This window comes from Protomyctophum parallelum (genome assembly GCF_964188405.1).
Source record: "Protomyctophum parallelum genome assembly, chromosome: 19".
NCBI classification, from domain to species: domain Eukaryota; kingdom Metazoa; phylum Chordata; class Actinopteri; order Myctophiformes; family Myctophidae; genus Protomyctophum; species Protomyctophum parallelum.
The window spans coordinates 30,462,126-30,482,426 of NC_139717.1; the positions used below are offsets into that span (position 1 = coordinate 30,462,126).

The window sequence follows — 20,301 nt, forward strand, 5'->3', positions numbered from 1 at the left end:
AATCAAACCCAAACCTTCATGGTATTCGCCTTGTATCTTGGTACTGTAGTAATGTGAAAATTGTGCTGTCAATATTCTGTACATGTTATGTTTGTGTGCAAAGGTTTTAAATTCCTAAAAGAACAGCACTCACAGAAGACACAATGGTGCATGTTAAATAAGATTTATTGTGGATGAAATACAGATGCACACATTAATTTGTACACCCTTGACTCCAGCCAGCAGCATGGGATCTGGGCATGAGTACAGTTTTCTGATGGGACATGTCCGTCTCCCTTACACAAAACAAAACACAACTGTCCACTCACTCAACGCAATCAGCCAGTCATTCAGTGTACTGAAATAAATGTGTACACAAGACGCAAATTCCCATTCTGCTGATCATTGGTTGTAAAATCTTAACCCATTTAGACCAGGAAACCCTTTGGTTGTTATAGGCCTAAACAAAGAAAAGGACCCGCACACTGTCAGAAACTTGCCAAAAATGTTGCTCTTTTATTAAGTCGACGTTTCGGTCGATAGACCTTCTTCAGGACAGAAAATTGTCTCTCCTGATGAAGGTGACAGGTCTAACGAAATAAACGTACTTTCAAGCAGGCCCTTTTCTTTGTTTTTCAAAGATACCTTTTTAATATGATGCACTTTTGTCCTACGTACCTGTCACCAACCTGTTGAGGTGTGCATGTGCCTTTTTCTATAAAGGTTGTACTTGTTATAGGCCTACCTTTTAATCCAGGACCCCTTTTTTGTCACATTAGCTGTTGCTATATACTGTATATAGCTACATATTAAACAACAACAACAAAAAATAAATCTGAAAAGATTTTCAGAAAACTTAGGTCAGGATTTAGAAGACGTTTTTAGGATTAGGCCTCATGTCTAAAATGGGTAAAAAACAAACAAATAAAGGCTGAATTTGCAACACATTCTAAGTGACAAATTGCTGACAAAAAACAGTATTATACTTTATTTTTTACAACCCTAAGGTGTACCAAAAACACAAGAAATCCAGGCTTATGAGGTTGCACTTTAGACACACTAAATATTGAGCTCTAACTGGTTAAAGGGGAGAAGAGAACAGCATTTCCTACAGCATGTTACTGAGCTGCCTATGCAAACCACGAAGGCACAGATGATTAACATGAGTTATTTAGGCACATGGCTGTGGTGAAATTGTACAGTATAAAAATAATTTCATACAACTGAAGTATGACAAAAAATACCTTATGCTTAGGAGAACATACAGTACAGTAATCAAGGCATTGGCCTTAGCGCTGGACCCTGGGTGCTGCTCAGTGGCCGGCGGCCGCCCACTATTCCTAATGGTTAGGGTGGGGTGGATCAAAAGCAGAGGACGAACTTCCCCACAGGGATCAATAAAGTATAACTTAACATATTACAACTGTACAATTCTCAGCAATCCTGTCAGGAAGTGTGACCCTGTAACAGCATACACAGGAGTTTGCTTTCTCCCAGACACGTGCATGCACACCTGCTGCACGCGCAGGCAACCGGAGCCACTATCCTACAGTACATATGGCTCTGTTCTCATCCAGGTATGAGCGATCTGAACTTGAAGGGATTTCCACTTTCCACCCTGCATTGCCACAGCCAGGGAGAGCTCGGCTGAAACCTGTCCTGCATATACAGTAAAGTCCCATTAAGGCTTATCACTTCAGCAGGGCCTGACTGCACGTGCACGCACACACACACACACACACACACACACACACACACACACACACACACACACACACACACACACACACACCCAACGAATAATTGGCAAGAAAAACAAAATCAAATCAAAAGTGAAGCAATAAATACTAAGCACACAGTGCCGAACAGAAAACATACAGAAAACTTTGTAACCTCAAGTCTCGTCTTCTCATCCTTGACCCTCTATTGTTCCTCTCTCTTCTCCAACTTTTTTCTACCTTCACGCTTCCCGCACACCATCAGTCAGTTCCTTGCATTTTTCCCTCGCTATCTCTTCCCTGTGTCCATCTACCATCTTACTTGCCAAACCGTCAAACACAGCTCAAATGTAGAGCAACACACTATAGCTCAAATCAGTAGATTGTTTTGATTCCTCATTATATACTGCAGATCAAAACACCAGTTCAAAACAAAGTTAAATCCACACACAGTGAAATCCTGAGTGCTAATGTAACCTTTAAAGAAAAACACTCAGGATTTTGCAGTGCATGGAGCAGTGACACAACAAGCACAGAATCACAGCTATACATCAGTAGGTCATTTGGTGTCCAGCATCATGATAGGTTGATTGGCATTAGTGCTGTAATCCCATTGGCAGAAAATGGGTAATATATTTCCCCTGGGCATTCAGTCTTCTTTGGCCAACAGTGGAGTGGAATCACTCTGTCTGAAGAGAGATGACAGCTCTGTCAGATAATACAAATGAAGACTGTTGCACAGTGATAAAAATGAACTGTACATACAATACAATGAAGTTACTATAATGTCTCAAGCAAAGTCTTTGCATGTTTCAATTGTGCAAGGCAATGCTTTTCAGATGACGGCTAGCTTATAGGCCTGCTGTCCAAGCAACATAGTGTGTTAAAAAACAAAAGTTCCCCCACGATATTGTGGCCTATTCCACGCTAACAGTACCAATTAAGTTACATAGGTCAAATTGCTACCATGCAGTGCATTTCCGTTCAACACTGCCACGACGATCATTTGCCAATACCGCCTCACAGTATTGTATGTTTTCACATTTCACATTTGCAGTTAATTTCATGCTGATTTGTCAGGAATGTGTTGGCAATGGTGATTTAGGAGGGAATGAATGACGTTTTATGATTATCGTCATTGTGAAAGATGTCATGAAAAGACTGCACTTACTGTGTGTTCTGTGTTCACTTTAACCTGCTAAATGAGAGAGGGGAAGAGAGAGGGAGAGTGAGAGAGAATTGCCAGTTAGAAGGATGACAATACTGGCAAAAAATGAAAAAGGACTGTGCTACAGTAATCTGTCAGAGACTAGTTAAATCCAGACCTCCTCTCTGAACAGATCACATAAATATGAACTATATTTGGCAGAAAGACAAAGTCCACATTAAAGATGAAAGCCTGCGCTGAATCGATGCTTTCTGACATCTTTACAGATATGTACACCATTAAATTGTCTGGGAAAACCTCCCTATCGCAGGCTCTTACTGTACAGTTCTCTTTGAACTTTACATCCCATATAAGCATGTGCAGAAGCCAGGGGAAGCCCTGGACACCTGTCAGCCAGTCAGGGGCCAGTGGGTTAGTAGCGTAGGGCTAAAGAGGTGTAATGAGTGCAAGTCTGAGCGCAGGGAGCAGGCCAGGAAGTACTTTGACTGTTTCCTCCCAGCAGGCTGGCCTCTCGTAAAGAGGAGGGGCTCCATAAACGCTGCCACTAATGAGACAGCATGCTAATGAAGCTCACTGCCAGACTATGCAGACAAAGGGAGCTGCACGGGGACTATGTTCATGGGCACACTGGCACACTGAGGCAGGCATACACACATATCGTCTTTTTAATGTTTTATTTCCATAAATGAATGCCCTACTTCATCGTACAAGGGTGTTGCAAAAAAAGCAGTGGAGAATAAAAATATATACAAGCTCACAACGTGTCGCACCGTGACACGTTTTGAGGTTTGTAAATCGGGTATGTTCGGTAGCTTAAATAATAAGTGAAAGTTCAAGTGGTTAAGTCTATCTGTGGGTTTTATAAATATCGAACCAATGAAAAGTATTAACAAGAACTTGTGACTAATGGAAAACAGGCTATTATTTCCATTTACTGAAAGCATTGGACATGGGGTGTTCCCCCTTTTGACTGAGCAGTAGACCATGCAGAAACGTATACATTTATACACAAACACGTGTGCAAGTAAACACATGCAGTCAAATGTACCTCTATCCTTGCCATTTAGTAATCGCTCCTCGTCTTCCCGGCCATCATCTAATCAGAGAGAGAGAAAGCGAGAGTAAAGGTAAATGAATAATACGGGAAGGAGGGATCATATGCATCTGAGAAACACATTTCAAAAGATGCCTTAAGTTTTGACGGTGTCCTGCAGAAAACCTTGTGTCTTTCAACTCCCCCCATTTTGAAACTGTAGTCTACATCTGACATGGTTTTACCATCTGCATAAGTGATTTCATGACCATGGGACTGAGCCAAGCAACTCGGCTCTAATTCTGTGTGTGTACCAGAGTGGAGCTCCTTGACCAGTGAGGACATGGTGTTGGTGATGGAGTCTGCTGCTACAAGCAGGTCATTCCTCAGGTTCCTCCTGGGGCCTGGACAACAGAAGGAATCAGTGGGGGAGGGATGAGGAGATGAAGGAGGGATGCAAGCAAATGACATGCAGACAGGGAGAGAATGAGAACAAGAGCCAGATTGAGGTATCTGTAATGTAACTGTATTGAATGAAGGGGAACCCGAAGGTGTACATTTTCAAACTGATTTCAATCTGAGCTATAGAGTTATAGAAAAAAGAAGATCTACAAGCCCACATTGTGGGCTTGTAGATATTTCCCGACAAGGTTTGTTCTGAAAACGTTATCTTGGTTCTCCAGGTCTCTCTTGGAAATGTAATTCTTCATCTCAACGCTGACATAGGCTACTGCTTAAATCAAAGTTACAAGATTACAAAACGCTGTTTCCTTAATGTGTCACTGAAATTTGTTCCTCATGGAGAAAAGAATATGTATAGTGGGAAATGTGTTCTCTTAGCCACACAAATGTTCTGAGCTAGAGCCAGCATTCTCACAGCACAGCATTATTTCCATAATATTCCCATATGCGGCAGATCTGTTGGCCCATTGAAAAGATTTGATCAAATCTGATCTTCTGTACAGCAAACGTCCTTTTTGTCAAGTGGTGTTAATCCCTGACCCTAACCATGTTATGGACCCGTCACCATGAACAATTACTGAGGCAAATCTAATAACTTTGGTCAGAAGCGGTTTTCCAACAAATTCATAAATGGAAATGTGTAAAAGCTCTCATATTCAGAGCCAATTAGAGCATCATTGATTTTTTTTAAATATATATTTGGATTGAAATATATAAACTGATGTTTAGAGGGAAGTGAGATGTTTGGAAGTTTTCATGGACACTGATATTTTCTGGCCTTCAAAAAACATGAACCTGCGGTCCTAAACATATTGTGGAGGAATGGTGCTTTTGCAGCTGTGTGATGTCATTCAGCTCAAGTGTTCACAAATAAAGCGTACACACTGATTGTACATATATGAAAGTATCAAATAATGAACCCATTGGAACTGGCAGTGCCGAGGGATGGTGTAGTACTGGAACCACATGCTGGTCTCTGAATGAATCTTGTCACACACAGTTCATGGCTGAGGGGACATTGGAGTAATCCGAGCACCAAGAAGAACAAAAACAGAGTGGAAAACATCAACTTTTCAACAGTTATAGCTGCAAACTAAAAAGGCCCACCAGCAGCACCTGCCATGTTCTCAGCCTACACTGTCGACTCGAGGCACTTTAACTTGTACTGAATGGACATGATACTGGCGTGCACGCCCTTGGATCTAGAACAATTATCAGCCCCAGGTCTGATACAGCTCATCACTTTATCAGGTTGGGTATGTGATACATAGATGGTTCTTGTAGGAGACCTGATGCAAAGGGACATGAATCTCTATTAATCCAAAGTGCCCTGACTTACCCTGAGCGAACGCCTCCTGTACGTCACCCCCCACCCCGGCTAACGAGTCCTGGGGGGCATGCATGTGAGCCTGAGGAGGGGAGGGGCCTGCAGAGCGGACGGTCGCTGGTATTGGCCGAGCGGGAGAGGTCTGGGAGGAGCCTGCCGCCTGTGCCTATAAGAGAGAGACTGCCGAGGTTATTTCAGGCACCTCAAGTAGCACGAGCTCAAACCTCATATTTTGCCAGTTGTATTATCGTTTTATTTTTCCTTAACAACTCCTTTTCTCAACAACTGTCCTTTTCTCTTTTTGATGGCCCTTGGGCCAAGCCTCCCCATTGCTGACGCATTGCACAGTGTTTAAAAACGCACAGCCATCAGTAAGAAAAATCTATCCCATTTCCGTGCATTTTTCGGGGGAGGTACAAGGTTTCTGTAGGACACGGTCATTACTTGTACATCACGCATTTATACATGCACAGCAATGTAAAAACAGCCGAGGTGGTTGAAGACTTACAGCCTGCCTTTGTTCCTCATCCTACATGGTCACAGCGCAGACAGATGGAAAGACAGAAAGACAGGACAGAATGGAAATAAGAGGTCATATAAAGGTCTACGTAGGAGAATGGAAATCAACACAAGATAGAAATAAGACCAGAATACTGGGAAATATCCCTGAAGAGATTCTAATACATGATAAATATTTAATCAAGATCCTCTTAACAACAAGTAAGAAAGCGATCACACGACGCTGGTACCAACAGGACCCACCAACGAAAGAACATTGGATGGACATTACTGAGGAACTGTATGTTACATAAACACAAGTTCTATAAAAAGTGGGAAAAGTGGGATCTCTTCTTTCAGCCTAGCGATATATGAGGATTTCATGAATGTATCCTGTAATATGAAAAATGCAGCCTTGTTTTTGTTTTTTCCTTTTCTTTTTTGTATTGTCTTTTTGTTGTTGTCCTTGTTGTTGTCCAAGGAATGATATTTCCAAATTAATCTACACAGTAAAATGTTGATTTAACTCTCTGAGAGCATAGAAATGTAATGGCTACATTTGATGAAATTTGTACATTCTCAGAGTTAGAGTTAGAGTTAGAAAAGGGGGAATTTGGAGAAAAAGAGAAACTACTGCCCTCTGGTGTTTGCTAATGCCCAACAGCAGGTGGGAACCTATCACAAAGTGTGTGTGTATGCTTGCGTGCGTGCGTGCGTGCGTGCGTGCGTGTGTGTGTGTGTCTACCTTAAGGAGTTTCATCAGTCCCTCCAGTTGTACCATCAGCTCTCTCCTGCTCTCCTGCAGTGTGGACATCCTCTGTTCCAACTCATCTTTCCGCTGTCTGTAACAAACACAAACATTACTCTCTAGTTATGACTAACGCACTGTCCTCATCTCCCTCTTGTAGTAAAAAGTCTGTTTAGAATGATTAGTAATTAGTGGTCCTCAGCTGGCAGGCAGCATCCCGAAGCAGTCCACAAGATGTTGTGTGTGTGTGTGTGTTAACATTGTGTTATGTATTACAGTATGTGTTTGTGGCTAGCATTCCAGCTGGTGTCTTATGCCAATGATTCATTTCCACGTCCTGTTATTTTACAGTTTGTGGACAATTCCGGCAGCCAAACACACAATCATTAAGAATCAACAACGATAATAATTATGTTTATTTTATTTTTTTATTCACAAGTAAGCTAAACACAATTTGAAAGGGAATCTATGGGCTGTGTAGCTACAAGCTGTTGTTCCTACTTAATAAACCAAACATAGTGGGGTGGATGAGAACAAGTAAACAAGGGTCTTGTTAATCAGTCCAACTTTGAAGCTACTGGTAACAGTGTCAAGATGTGGAAGACAAATATTAGTTGTTTTACTACTGGGCACTATGTGAAAACTACTAAGTGAACAACACCTGCTCAGGTTAAAGGTGGGGAGGCAAGGTTGTTGATAGTGCCAGTGTGGGACACTTTGCAACCACTGTTCTAAGAGCCTCTACACTACAGTCACTGCTTAGTTCCCACAGATCTCCAATGACTCCTGGGCTGGATTTGTACCTGAGCAGTCGTAGCTCTGCCAGCAGCGTGGGGTTGGTGCTGCCCTTCTCCGGACTGTGCTGGCACGTCGCCTCATGCTCACAACGCAGACGCTGTATCTCTGCCAAGATCTCTCTGAGGAAGAGTAGACGTTACATTATATTGCACATTACATTATTACACATACGACATGACAACATGTATGTGGCCTATACTCATGTTAATTTACCTGTTCTTGCTCTCCAGCTGAGCGATGAGCTCCCTCTGTTGTTTATTGATGTCAAAGTTAATGCTGCGATTGGGTATCGCCCTGTCCTGAAATACATTGAGAGTTCATTTAGGCTAATACTCTAATCCAGAGGGATTTTATATGTATTGTGTGTGTGTGTGTGTGTGTGTGTGTGTGTGTGTGTGTGTGTGTGTGTGTGTGTGTGTGTGTGTGTGTGTGTGTGTGTGAGACGCACATATGCATGCACACACACACACACACACACACTCTACCGTTTCCCGTTTCCCTCTACACTAAATATCTTTGCCAAAATTGGCTGAGCTACAAGCTCACAAGTCACAATGCATTGGCAACGTGACAAGTTGTGAGTATAACAAAGAAATCATTATCTCTTTTCAACTACCATTCATGGTTTTGTTTACCAGAACCCTCCATGAATCCATCGGATATATTTCTCTTCGTTTCAATTGAAAGTGACTGCCCAGCTTCTCAAATTGGGGCACTAGACTCTGCAACACACCTAGAAATTCCACAAAGGCGATTAATGTCAAACCCTTTGAATAAGTGAGGCCTAAACCATAGATCTAATTTGCACCTGCTTTGAAACCTCCCCGAATGGCTAGACTGTGTGTCACGATTCTGTCTAGATAGGGCAATGGACTGCATCTCATCAGTCATTAGTACACACAAGAGGGATTAGCATTGGCTTTCTTTAGCCTGCCTACACAGATGGCAATGGAATATCTGTATTCACTTATTTTTGTGTAGAAAATAACTTTGGGCACCAATGTGGTTTCATCTTTCAACATAAATAAATATTTGTTAGACACTAGAGTAGCAAGAGGTTATAGAAGTGAGAGGTTAGCTTACAGCAGGTGTGTTATCACGCCCAACTCAGAGTCTAATTGGTTTGACTAGACAGTGGCCTTGTGGTTAGAGTGTCCGCCCTGAAACTGGGAGGTCGGCCGGGTTCGATCCCCGGCCAGGTCATACCAAAGACTATAAAAATGGGACCCAATGCCTCCCTGCTTGCCACTCAGCATTAATGGGTTGGATTGGGGGGTCAAATCAACTAATTAAATGATTCCCGAGCGCGGCATGGCTGCAGCTCACCGCTCCAAGAGATGGGTCAAATGCGGAGAACAAATTTCAGTGCGGTAACGTGTGTGACAAAATGGACTCACTGATGGGTCGGTCTCTGCCAGCCGCGAAGCGTAGCGGGCGATCAGTTTGTGCTCCTCGTCCTGTCTGCTGCTGGTATTTTCCGCCGCACTGAAACAAACAGAGAACGAAAGCTCATTTACACCATTCGTTCTCCATTGGTTCCAGGGGAATCCGTTTAACAACTTTCACCCTATTTTATACTTTTTATTGCTATTATACTTGGTTGGCTATTCGAAAATATCTTGTAGAGCTTGTAGTACTACTACTACTACTTGATTGAAATGGTTTTTTTTTTTAATAAAGCAATTTTAAAAACAATATAAACAAAAACATCATAATAACATGCAGTACCAAAACAACATGCAGTAACACCCCCCCCCACACACACACACACACACACACACACACACACACACACGCACACCTTACCCACACACCTAGTGATATGCCGCACCTTCTTTATCCATGTACCTCATTAAAATCATGTCTTTGAGCTTAATTTTAAACAGTTTCATGCTTGCACATCTTTTTAACACCGCAAAACCATTCCATAATCTCACCCCGGAATTGGAAATACAAAAACCTTTTCTGGTTGTTCGCCTAAATTGAACATTAAAGTTACAGTTCGATTTTCCCCTTAAATTATAATCCCCCTCCTGGTCTCAAAGAAATGTTTGTATGTTACCTGGTAGTAGCATACAACAATTGTTTAGAGACCAGGAGGGAGATTATAAAAAAAAATTAAATCATTTTTATCCCACAATTTTGTAACCTATCTAATGTGATCCTGGGCTCTACACACACTCCGCCAACCTAGTCCCCATATATGGGGGACAAGGGGAGAGCAACAGACTTGAACTCATGCTTCCTTCATGCCTGAGTGTCCAAGTTGCACATTTTACACCTGACAGGGGAGAGTTTCCCTGGTTGGACGTAGCGTGTGGAAGGATGTGGATGTTATTCCAACCAGTTCCTTTCCCCTCCATCAGGCGCCCAGGCTGGCCAGGGGGAGGCAGTTTAGAGACCAGGATTACTGCATGTTTTTTGTGAGGGTACCTACCCTAGGGGACACGAGGAGAACACAGAAAGGCCCTTTTGCCAACCCCGCCTCGGGTATGGGCACTGATGACACCGTTGACACGGAGTAGGAAACACGCCGTCCTGAGCGGGAATCGAACCCTTCTAGCTGTGAGGCGACCGCACTACCAACTGTGCCACCGTGCCCCCGAGATTATAATTTAAGGGGAAAATCAAAAAAGTGAAAGATGTGGAATACTTTGAGGTACTCCATAACACCTCTTTTCCTCCATGCTCAATTCCCCCCCCCCCCCATCACCCTCGCCTCTCCTTCCAGCTCTCACCGTGGGCTGGTCTGCAGGCGATTGACGTAGGCGGCTATCAAGGCGTGCTCTTCATTCATGCGCTGAGCAGTTGCCAAACTGAATCAAACAGACACAAGGCAGATAATTCAATGATTCTGGAATCACATGCCATAATAGGCGTCGGCAAACATTCAACAAAAATAGATTCACATGCCAAGTTTGAAGACAAGCCGTCAGATGGTGCTAAAGAATGCACAAGACAGTCACACTACCAGGCATTGTATTATTCGTTTTTCACTACACTGTCACACCGCAGTTAGAGCTCTGAGGTCGGCTGACCATTTGCTACTGGACATGCTGAGAGCTTAACAAAAAAAACAAAAAAAACATTTATACATTGTTGTTAGTGTGAATGAAAACATAGGCACCCGACAGGGCACTGTTTTTTCCATTTATGCCAATGGGTTCCCAGATTACTGTTATGGTAAGGGACAGTCGGTCTGGAATGCTGTAGCTTTCCAATAGGCTATGTCAGCATTTCTTTCAGTGGCATGAGTACTTTATGTTTAATAAAACTATAACAAGTTTACCTCTCTTAAGCCCAAACCACACCAAAGGGTCGGGTTGGGACAAAACGTTTCTTTTTAAGGTAGACCACACCAATGCAACTCATTGCAACTCAATGAGTTGCATTGGTGTGATTTAAACGGAAACGTTTTGTCCCAACCCGACCTTTCTGTGTAGTTTGGGCTTGTTCTTTGTTTGCATGTATCAGCGTTAATGAGCATGCATCATACAGTTGCGCACTACGCACATCAGAGGAAGTGCACGTCAGAGAGAGATTATATTCATTTGGTGTTGGGCTTCGGGTCGGGCTCGATCGGGCTAATAAATTGCAGCAGCAGACCCCTGTGAGGCTGGGGCCAGGCCCGAATGCCACGGGTCAGGGCCAGGCTCGAGCTGGAGTTTTGGGTCCGTGTAGATCGGCCCAGTCTATAGAGGCTTTTAAATATAAAGACTCACTGTTTCTCCCCTGCCTTTAGTTAACACGCACGCACGCACGCACGCGCACGCACGCACACACACACACACACACACACACACACACACACACACACACACACACACACACACACACACACACACACACACACACACACACACACACACACTGTTGCTCTTTCACTGTGTGTTTATTGTATCTCGTCTGTTTTTAATTCTACCACCATACCAAAGGCACATTTCCACATGTGTGAACAAATGAAGGTTCTACAGTAAAACTAAACAATGCAGCTTTCTAGGAATAACCCAAACTGACAACACGGCTATAATTCATAAAGGGTTATGGATGAGTTTTGTGGTTTCTAAACAGCAACATTTTGAAGCAATGCAGCCTGTGGCCTTCGGCAGGGCTGTGGTATTGCAAGAAAGTAACAACAAAAAAACAATAAAAGAAAGAATCATCTGGACCTCAGGATCCACATGGGAACATGGCTCTGATGTGTATCTCGGTCAATGGACTAAGTGACATACTGTACACAATCTATGGTGTATGACTCCAAATATGGGCAAACTCTCAGCCCAAACCGAGCCCCACTGTGACCTCCATTATGAATTAAATACCTGTATTTCCAAAAATATAAAACGTGTGAAAAAGAAAACGGTGGAGGTGCTAAGTTAGCCTACTGGAAGTGTGCACAAGAAGACATCTGGCGCGGATCAGTCCAGCGGGTTTGCTGTGTTGTTTACACAGTAGGCAATGAAGAATAAAAGTCATACTGAAACTATACAGACGAGATATCAATCGTCTTTGCCTTAAGACACACACAAAAAGATCTTGAGTATTCTTCACAAGAACAGCTGAAATCGTTACTGTCTGGCAAAAACATCATCTATTTTCACTACTAGAGGTTAGCCTAGTATGTCGCAACACAAATCCGACCAATATGTCTGAGTCATAGACAGTGTCGGGGGCTTTGTCAGAGTACCCGTTGTACCTGTCTGTCTGTGTCCTTCTTGTGCCCATATATGGAGATCAGTGTATCTGTCTCCATATATTGGAATGTCCATATATGGACATATTGGTTAGACTGACGGCAGGCCCGGATTAACAATTTCGTGGAGCTTAAACTCCAGGGCCCTCAGCTTGCAGGGCCCTGTGCAAGACAGGAACCCTAGCTAGTGTTTTTGGTCGTCCAACAGTTTCTTAACCACTCGGTGGGAGGAGACTCAAATATAGAAGATCCTGTAGAAGATCTAGAGAGTAGCCTCATAACTCAATGGGAGCAGCGGCGATATAGTGCTGGCTGTGCGCTGAACGCACGCAAGTTCATTCACTGGAGGGGTTGATTCACTGACTAACGGTTCTGGAAGCTCCAGGGCCCTTGGAGGGGTTGATTCAGCACTGACTAGCGGTTCTGGACAACTGAATGTCAGAACTACTCGACCACTGCACTCCGGTCGGTCCCATATGCACATGACCAGATCTCTATATACAGTACGTCAGTCCTTGTCTCAATATATGCCCATATATTGACATGTCCCCTTTTGTGCCCATATATGGAGCTGACTGATTTGTTTGCGCCTGATGCCATGACGATACATTGAGGTTAGACAACACACTCCATATTTGGATGCTGCATTGGGAAATCTGAGTCATGCTGACATGAGCGTGACGTCCGATGACCACCGGCCTTCCGCCAGCCCTCCCTTAAGCCAATTTTAATAATAGGATTTTAATAAGATATATATAATAAAATAAAAGTTTTGGACACAAGGTTTCCATCCGACAGCAACAAATGTTACGGTGGTTCTTACCTCCTGGGGGAGCCTGGGGGTGGAGATGACAGCAACATGGCCTCACTGCTGTTTGCAATGGGGCGCGGGGGTCTGCAAGCACGCACACACAAACTGAATCAGACCGACAAGATCGACTAAGCAGGTGATTTAAAAAGGTTAATAAAAAGTTGTAAAAAAAAGAAACAAACAAATACGTAGCCAAAGACCTGCTAACCAAACACAGAACACACTCCCTACCACACACACACACACACACACACACAGTCACGTGGTTTCAAGTGCATTCATGCAACAGTGAATAGTATCGGTCTGAGCAAACACAGACAGGGCAAAGATCACCAGAGTGAGAAAGAATGAGAGAAAGTAAATCTAGTCTTAAAGGGAGAGAGAAAGAGAGAGATAGAGAGAGAGAGCGTTTAAAGTTATTTTAAATTAATACATGAGCATCTGAAAGAAGATGATATATACTGGAAGTAAACATACTCACAAGGTGCAGGTTCAATATACGACAGTCTAGTGTTCAAAGAACACTAGTCTACCCTCCCTGGGAAAAAAAATCTCAAACCCTGTAGTTCCGCCCACAAAGGGCAGGGCCTCTGTAGCCCACATGCTATCAGCTGCAATGGTTATCAAACTATTTAATGTCAAGGTCCCCCATAACTTACAAACTTGTAAGGGTAAATTTAGAACCCCCCCCCCCCCCTAGGAATCCTGACCCCACTCTGAGAGCCACTGTGCTCTAGTCAGGGTCACCTACTGTATACTGCAGGGATTAAACAAAAACTAATCTCACCAGTCACGACTGAAAATGTTTGTTAGGCCGTCCCAATGTGTGATTTGTGAAACATTGTGAAAGGAGTACATCACATTAGTGCGGAATTAAAAAAAGAAAGGAAAAAAAAAGGTTCTTGCCGTTCTACATTCAACCAACCCAGCAAAATAACATTCTATTGCTAGTTTGACCCATTCTAACTTACAGTGTGCTGAGAAGAGGTCCCTGGTCTGTGTGCTACAGTACATACAGTATGTGTGCATGAGGGTCTTACAGAAGAGGTCCCTGGTCTGTGTGTTACAGTACATACAGTATGTGTGCATGAGGGTCTTACACAATGTTAGCCAAGTTGAGGGTCCTCTCTGGCTCCTCTGGGTACAGGGGGTGAGACGGCTGTTTGGCCGAAGCACAGCCCAGGGTTCTGCTCAGCGCTCTGCCCAGTTTCACAGCAGATGACTTCTATACTCAAACACACAAACACAAGTAAAATATAGAACATGTTAATCTATTCTATATTATTCCCTTCCTTGAGAAGCTCGGAATGTTTTGCTATTCTTTTCTAAACTGAGAGGTGCTATTATTGTGTCAGGAGAAAATAGTTCCTAATTCTGGGATCATCAAGCCAGAATGTGAGAATCATGGCAAACCATCCAGCAAAAACATAATTTCTTGTCTTTCTGAAAATGTCTTTCGTTCCGACTTTTTGTTTTGAAACCCTTGAATAGAATGTAAGAATAGAAGAGCAGGGGAGACAAAAAACAACCACCCCAATTGTATAATATATTATATTGTATTAACATACTCTACCATACAGATTGGATAAAATTAAATTTTATTAATTCAAAAGTTACATACATAATAAACTTATTAGCCCCATTTTATACTTTGAGGTACAACAGTACGTCTACAAGCTCACAACGCGTCGCATCGCAACGTGAGCTTGAAATATTACTGATTCATAATGTAACATTTTGTAAAACACATTTTTGTTTCATTTTCACTTTTATTTCCCTCAAACTTATTATCCAGATGCCTTTTGTTTCATTGAACAACTCAATCACTGCTAACAGCAACATTTTTATTTTCCTAAGAAAAGCTGTTAATGTATGAAGTATTGTATGTATCAACTTGGTTCAGTCAGTCAGTCAGTCAGTCAGTCAGTCAGTCAGTCAGTCAGTCAGTCAGTCAGTCACACACACACACACACACACACACACACACACACACACACACACACACACACACACACACACCCCCCCCCCCCCCCCCCACTGGGGTCATTAGGGAGTTGCACTGGTTGACTCACCCAGGTTGCGTGTTCCTTCATCTGATGCTGGCTGCTATGGGAACCGCTGGCATTGCCACGCCAGAAGCAGTCTTGGCAGAGCTGGTAGCCACGGCAACGGAGGCAGCGATAGCGAAAGCCCGTCATGCCGTGCCGGCGGCAGAAAGAGCAATTCACTGGGTGGTAGACTGGAGAGAGTATTTAATGTATATATACTGCTGTGTATATAAATAAAGCGCGTGTGTGTGTGTGTGTGTGTGTGTGTGTGTGTGTGTGTGTGTGTGTGTGTGTGTGTGTGTGTGTGTGAAATAAAGTGTGTGTGTGCGTGCGTGAGCGTGTTTGTTAGGGCTGGGTGACAAAATCATATATCACCATATTCTTTTACCAAATATCTCAATATTGATAATATTATGAGTGTATTCTTAAAGGACCTATAACATAAAATTCTACTTTTTCAATTTCTTTTGTGTTTTTGCGGCTCCCATATGTGATTTCTATCCCCACAAATAACCAATTTTGAACAATCAGGCTTTCATATCATATGGGTGTTTTAATGGAAATTGCTCTCAGGAACAGCTCAACTGATTTTGGCCTCATCGTGATGTCATCAATGTCACCCTACTTATATAATTCCTCTCTTTTTCAGTCTTCAGTTCCAAATTTGCATGTCCACTTTGTTTACAATGTCCACCATTGTTGATATTCCAAGCTGGCATGGAATGGAAACAAGCCTGGGTTTATCTAGCATCAGTATTATAATGTCTCAAATATTAAATAATCTGCATATCAGCACCCCACCACCTCAGGACATTGTGGTACTGCAGCTAAAACTGCTTTCAAAGTCCAGAAAGAAATGACAAGGCCTGGTTATATCAGAGTGGTGATTGAGGCTCAAACCATTAGAAATAAGTTTGAGGGACATGGACAATATGATATTAAATATTAAAAGCAGTTTTAAAATGCTTGATATTTGCGCTTTAATTTCTCAATTGCCACAGAATGGACACAAGGGGGCATGATAACCAAGTTTTTATAGTTTTGAAGTATAAAATCAGGCAAAATCTAGTATGAAGGCTGCATAGCCGAAACGCGATCCTGTGTGCCAATAAAGAATTGGAAATGTGAGTACTTTGTCTGCCATTTATTACATTTGTGGATGTGCTACCTTTTTGGTACGCAAGCTTTAAATATTATTTTCGCCATCATTTTCATTCCATGCCTGTGTGTGTGTGTGTGTGTGTGTGTGTGTGTGTGTGTGTGTTCACCATGCTCTACGTTGGTCATGCGGTGCATCAGGGGAAGCCAGAGCAGACACTGAGGGGGCGGGTCGGCCACGATGTCCAGGAACATGTTTAACATGACCCTCTTCTACAGAAACAACAAAACATACAACTAGTTGGACATGAACCACACAGCCACAGCCTTCCTGTTCTGAGAAACGGCAAATCTACAAGCTGAGGGCTTGTGAACTTGATGTAGAGAAGTGTCTCTCAAACATTTTTAATTTCAAGGACCCCCCTCAGAGTTGCAGACCTGTAAATGTCCATTTGGAACGCCCTCAAGGAACCCTGAGGGTGCCTGGACCCCACTTTGAGAACCACTGGAGCCTATAGCCCTGGGGGTCCCCGGTCAACTAAGTAAATAGTATTAACTAGTATTATTATATTATTATAATTAATATATATATATAATTATATATAATTATAATTATACTAGTGAAAGTATAGGGTTTAAGTGGTTAAAAGTATTTTTTGTTTAGTGATCCACAACAATCCATGGCACAATTCACAGGCCAATAAGACCTGAGGTTTTCTACAAATTCCTTCTAAATCACAGTTTTCTGAAAATCATGTTGCTATAGAGAGGTAGAATGACACGGATGCTTTATACTTGGCAAACCTGACCGGGTCGGCTCTGTACTTGGTCCGTGCCTTTTTTGCCTCTACACCAAATCTCTTTGCCGGAAATAGAAGATCTACAAGCTCACAATGTGCCCATTGCATCTCATTGTGATCTTGTAGATCCCCCAGAATAGGGATGGGTTCAAGTGTTTAGCGTCTGAATATATTTTACACAGTATTTGGGGCAGTGGTGGGTTTGAGGTTAGCTAGAGTGGGCTTGTGACTGGGCTGGGCTGTGTTCTACATTGTACATCTGCTATTTTTGCTATTTAAAAAAATATAATTAAATCCAAAATAGGGACGACAAGTTCAAAGTGGTTAACCCATTCTGACCGGGAACCCATTTTGGTGTTAGCATCATGTTATGCTTTAGCTATTGAAAAATAGCAGATCTACAAGCTCATAGCGCGCCACCGAGTGGCGCGCTACGAGCTTGTAGGTCTGCTATTTTTGAAAAATCAAAGAACGACTGACATTTTTAAAATCTGATCTCAGGTCAGAATGGGTTAATCAGACCAGTGTGTGTCCAGTGGAAACCTCGTATGAATCTGATCTCAGGTCAGAATGGGTTCAGCAGGATGTTGAACTGCTACATGCATTGACCACCTTCACACCATTTTGCTTACTACATCCCTGCACATGTATGACGTGAGAGAGAAATGGCCACGGTGTGACCTTTGAAAAGGGACAGACAGAGGGAGATGTGCACCTGCTGTGGGAAACAGGAGCGGGCAGAGGAGTGTGTGTAGCCGAAGGACGGCCCTTCGTGGACGGCAGTGGGCAGTTTGAGAGCCTCCCTCAGGAACCAGTCAAACTTGGACTGGACCAGCGCCCCGTGGGAGTCTGACACCTGAGAAAACACATCTATACACAAACATGCACCATGCACACACACACACACACACACACACACACACAGTGGTATAAGCATGTAGCCAAGGTATCCACTAGATGGCGCCTATATTATATGTATACGGTACAACTCATTACAAAAGTGATTCATGGGGCAACTGTAGAAGAGTGCATGGGCACCAAAACATTGTGGGCACTAGGCGAATCTGGGCAAAACAAACAAACACCTGTATTAAAAATAACCAACACGTTTTATGACAATCCAATCTGGGAACCCATCGGCAGAAAATGAAAAACTGTGCCCTCTCTGTCTCAAGAGACTAATGACAATCTGACAGATGATTAATTTACGCTTATGGCCAAATCTGTACTGTTTGGTTTATCAACTGTTTATCAATAACACACTGATTGGGGTGATGATGTCAACTGCGCATCTCTACTCCCTACCTCCTCTCTGGAAGTCACACTGACAAAGGGTGAAAGTGCAAGTGTGAGTACTCACAACGTAGCTTGTCCACCAGCTTCCCTCCACACAGAGTGGACAGCATAGCCTTGACTGACAGCACCGTCAGACGACTGTCTGCCTCACTGAAACACAAGTCACTTTGGATTAGAACTGCAATGAAAATGACTCTTCTTGGAGTAAACAACATTCCTTCATTTGGTGTTTGGTGATGGTGGTGGAGAGCGATGTCTAACACATCGGTCAAAAATCTTGGATGATTTAAAAATGTGGGGGGTTGATGACGAGACCTCAATCTGGGAAAACACACCCACAGGTATCTCCAAATATTGACAATATGTGACGTGCAGATTTGATGTTGGGTATGTCCATTGTCCACATTTGGGCTGATAACGTGGCCAGCCTGTGGTTGTCAGGGTTATTGTGTTGACAACCTGTCGCAAAGTCATCCATACATGGGCATTATATCTGTGTGCTCGCCACAGACACTGCTCGCCTGTAAGGGTCCATTTGGTTACATTTGTACACAGAGTATACAGACCTGTAAGGGTCCATTTGGTTACATTTGTACACAGAGTTACAGACCTGTAAGGGTCCATTTGGTTACATTTGTACACAGAGTATAGAGACCTGTAAGGGTCCATTTGGTTACATTTGTACACAGAGTATACAGACCTGTAAGGGTCCATTTGGTTACATTTGTACACAGAGTTACAGACCTGTAAGGGTCCATTTGGTTACATTTGTACACAGAGTATACAGACCTGTAAGGGTCCATTTGGTTACATTTGTACACAGAGTATACAGACCTGTAAGGGTCCATTTGGTTACATTTGTACACAGAGTATACAGACCTGTAAGGGTCCATTTGGTTACATTTGTACACAGAGTATACAGACAGTTGGACACATAAATATACGACACAAGGTGATGTTATAAAAGCACTCCACTGACGGACAAAAAAGGTGATTGATCCGCTAGGTTTATGGACTTACCTGTCAATTGCGGCCAGTATGAAGTCGACCAGCAGGGCGGCGCTCTCTCTGGGGTTGATGGTGTGCGTGGTGGGCATGCGTTTGCCCAGCTGGTTGAAGAGGGAGGCCACCAGGTTCTCCAGCCGCGTCACCGAGATGCCGGCGTTCAGCTCCACGGCATTCAGGCCCGAGTCTCTCACCGCTTCGATGACGTTGTACACGTCGATCAGGTGCACTGGGAGGAGAGAGAGACATGGTAAAGAGAGAGTGACAAAGAGAGGTAGGCGGAGAGAGAGAGAGAGAGAGAGAGAGAGAGAGAGAGAGAGAGAGAGACAGAGAGACAGAGAGAGAGACAGAGTGAGAGAGAGACATATGGTAAAGAGAGAGTGGCAGAGAGAGGTAGGCTGAGAGAGAAAGAGAGAGACAGAGAGAGACAGAGAGAGAGACAGAGAGAGAGAGGGGGGGATGGATGGATAAATTAATAATTTAATAAATAAGATGAGGGGGGGGGGGTCACAAAGATTGGAGAAGAAAGGCAGGGTGGCCACATAACAGCAACTAACCAACCCTTCAGAAGACATTTGCAATCTGTGTGTGAACCATAATCTTTCTAGACATGTCACATGTTTTGTCACGTATCTTCCCTCCCTCACAAATGTGGGGGAGAACAGAAATCCTCTTTTGGAAGTTCAGTTAACCACAAACATGTTATTGCCATTTCTAACATTCCATATTGAGACCGCAATAAAGAATACCAACAGTGCTGCTTGCCTAGTTGCTTGCTCAGCTGTACTGAAGTGCTCCCTGCACGTAATGACAAACAAA

The 20,301-nt window shown here is 43.2% G+C and overlaps 1 protein-coding gene across 11 annotated transcripts in view; it reads right to left on the reverse strand.

Annotated features, from left to right (window-relative positions):
* Positions 1 to 147: 147 nt before the first annotated feature.
* dtnba (dystrobrevin, beta a) overlaps positions 148 to 20,301 on the reverse strand; it is a 32,373-nt gene continuing 12,219 nt past the window's right edge. For 5 of the 11 annotated variants that reach the window (XM_083789844.1, XM_083789841.1, XM_083789842.1 and 2 more), the window contains 18 exons: positions 19,498 to 19,711; positions 18,542 to 18,627; positions 17,897 to 18,051; positions 16,552 to 16,654; positions 15,308 to 15,474; positions 14,336 to 14,460; positions 13,248 to 13,319; positions 10,470 to 10,547; positions 9,129 to 9,216; positions 7,945 to 8,030; positions 7,737 to 7,850; positions 6,931 to 7,027; positions 6,196 to 6,216; positions 5,700 to 5,853; positions 4,213 to 4,302; positions 3,914 to 3,961; positions 2,869 to 2,895; positions 148 to 2,386 (listed from right to left, as the gene is read on the reverse strand). In XM_083789844.1, the coding sequence (XP_083645970.1) occupies positions 2,888 to 2,895; positions 3,914 to 3,961; positions 4,213 to 4,302; positions 5,700 to 5,853; positions 6,196 to 6,216; positions 6,931 to 7,027; positions 7,737 to 7,850; positions 7,945 to 8,030; positions 9,129 to 9,216; positions 10,470 to 10,547; positions 13,248 to 13,319; positions 14,336 to 14,460; positions 15,308 to 15,474; positions 16,552 to 16,654; positions 17,897 to 18,051; positions 18,542 to 18,627; positions 19,498 to 19,711 (1,706 nt within the window). In that variant the 3' untranslated portion in view covers positions 148 to 2,386; positions 2,869 to 2,887. The remainder of the gene's footprint in view (positions 2,387 to 2,868; positions 2,896 to 3,913; positions 3,962 to 4,212; positions 4,303 to 5,699; positions 5,854 to 6,195; positions 6,217 to 6,930; positions 7,028 to 7,736; positions 7,851 to 7,944; positions 8,031 to 9,128; positions 9,217 to 10,469; positions 10,548 to 13,247; positions 13,320 to 14,335; positions 14,461 to 15,307; positions 15,475 to 16,551; positions 16,655 to 17,896; positions 18,052 to 18,541; positions 18,628 to 19,497; positions 19,712 to 20,301) is intronic. The other 6 variants (XR_014570720.1, XM_083789845.1, XM_083789847.1 and 3 more) reach the window with 6 other exon arrangements.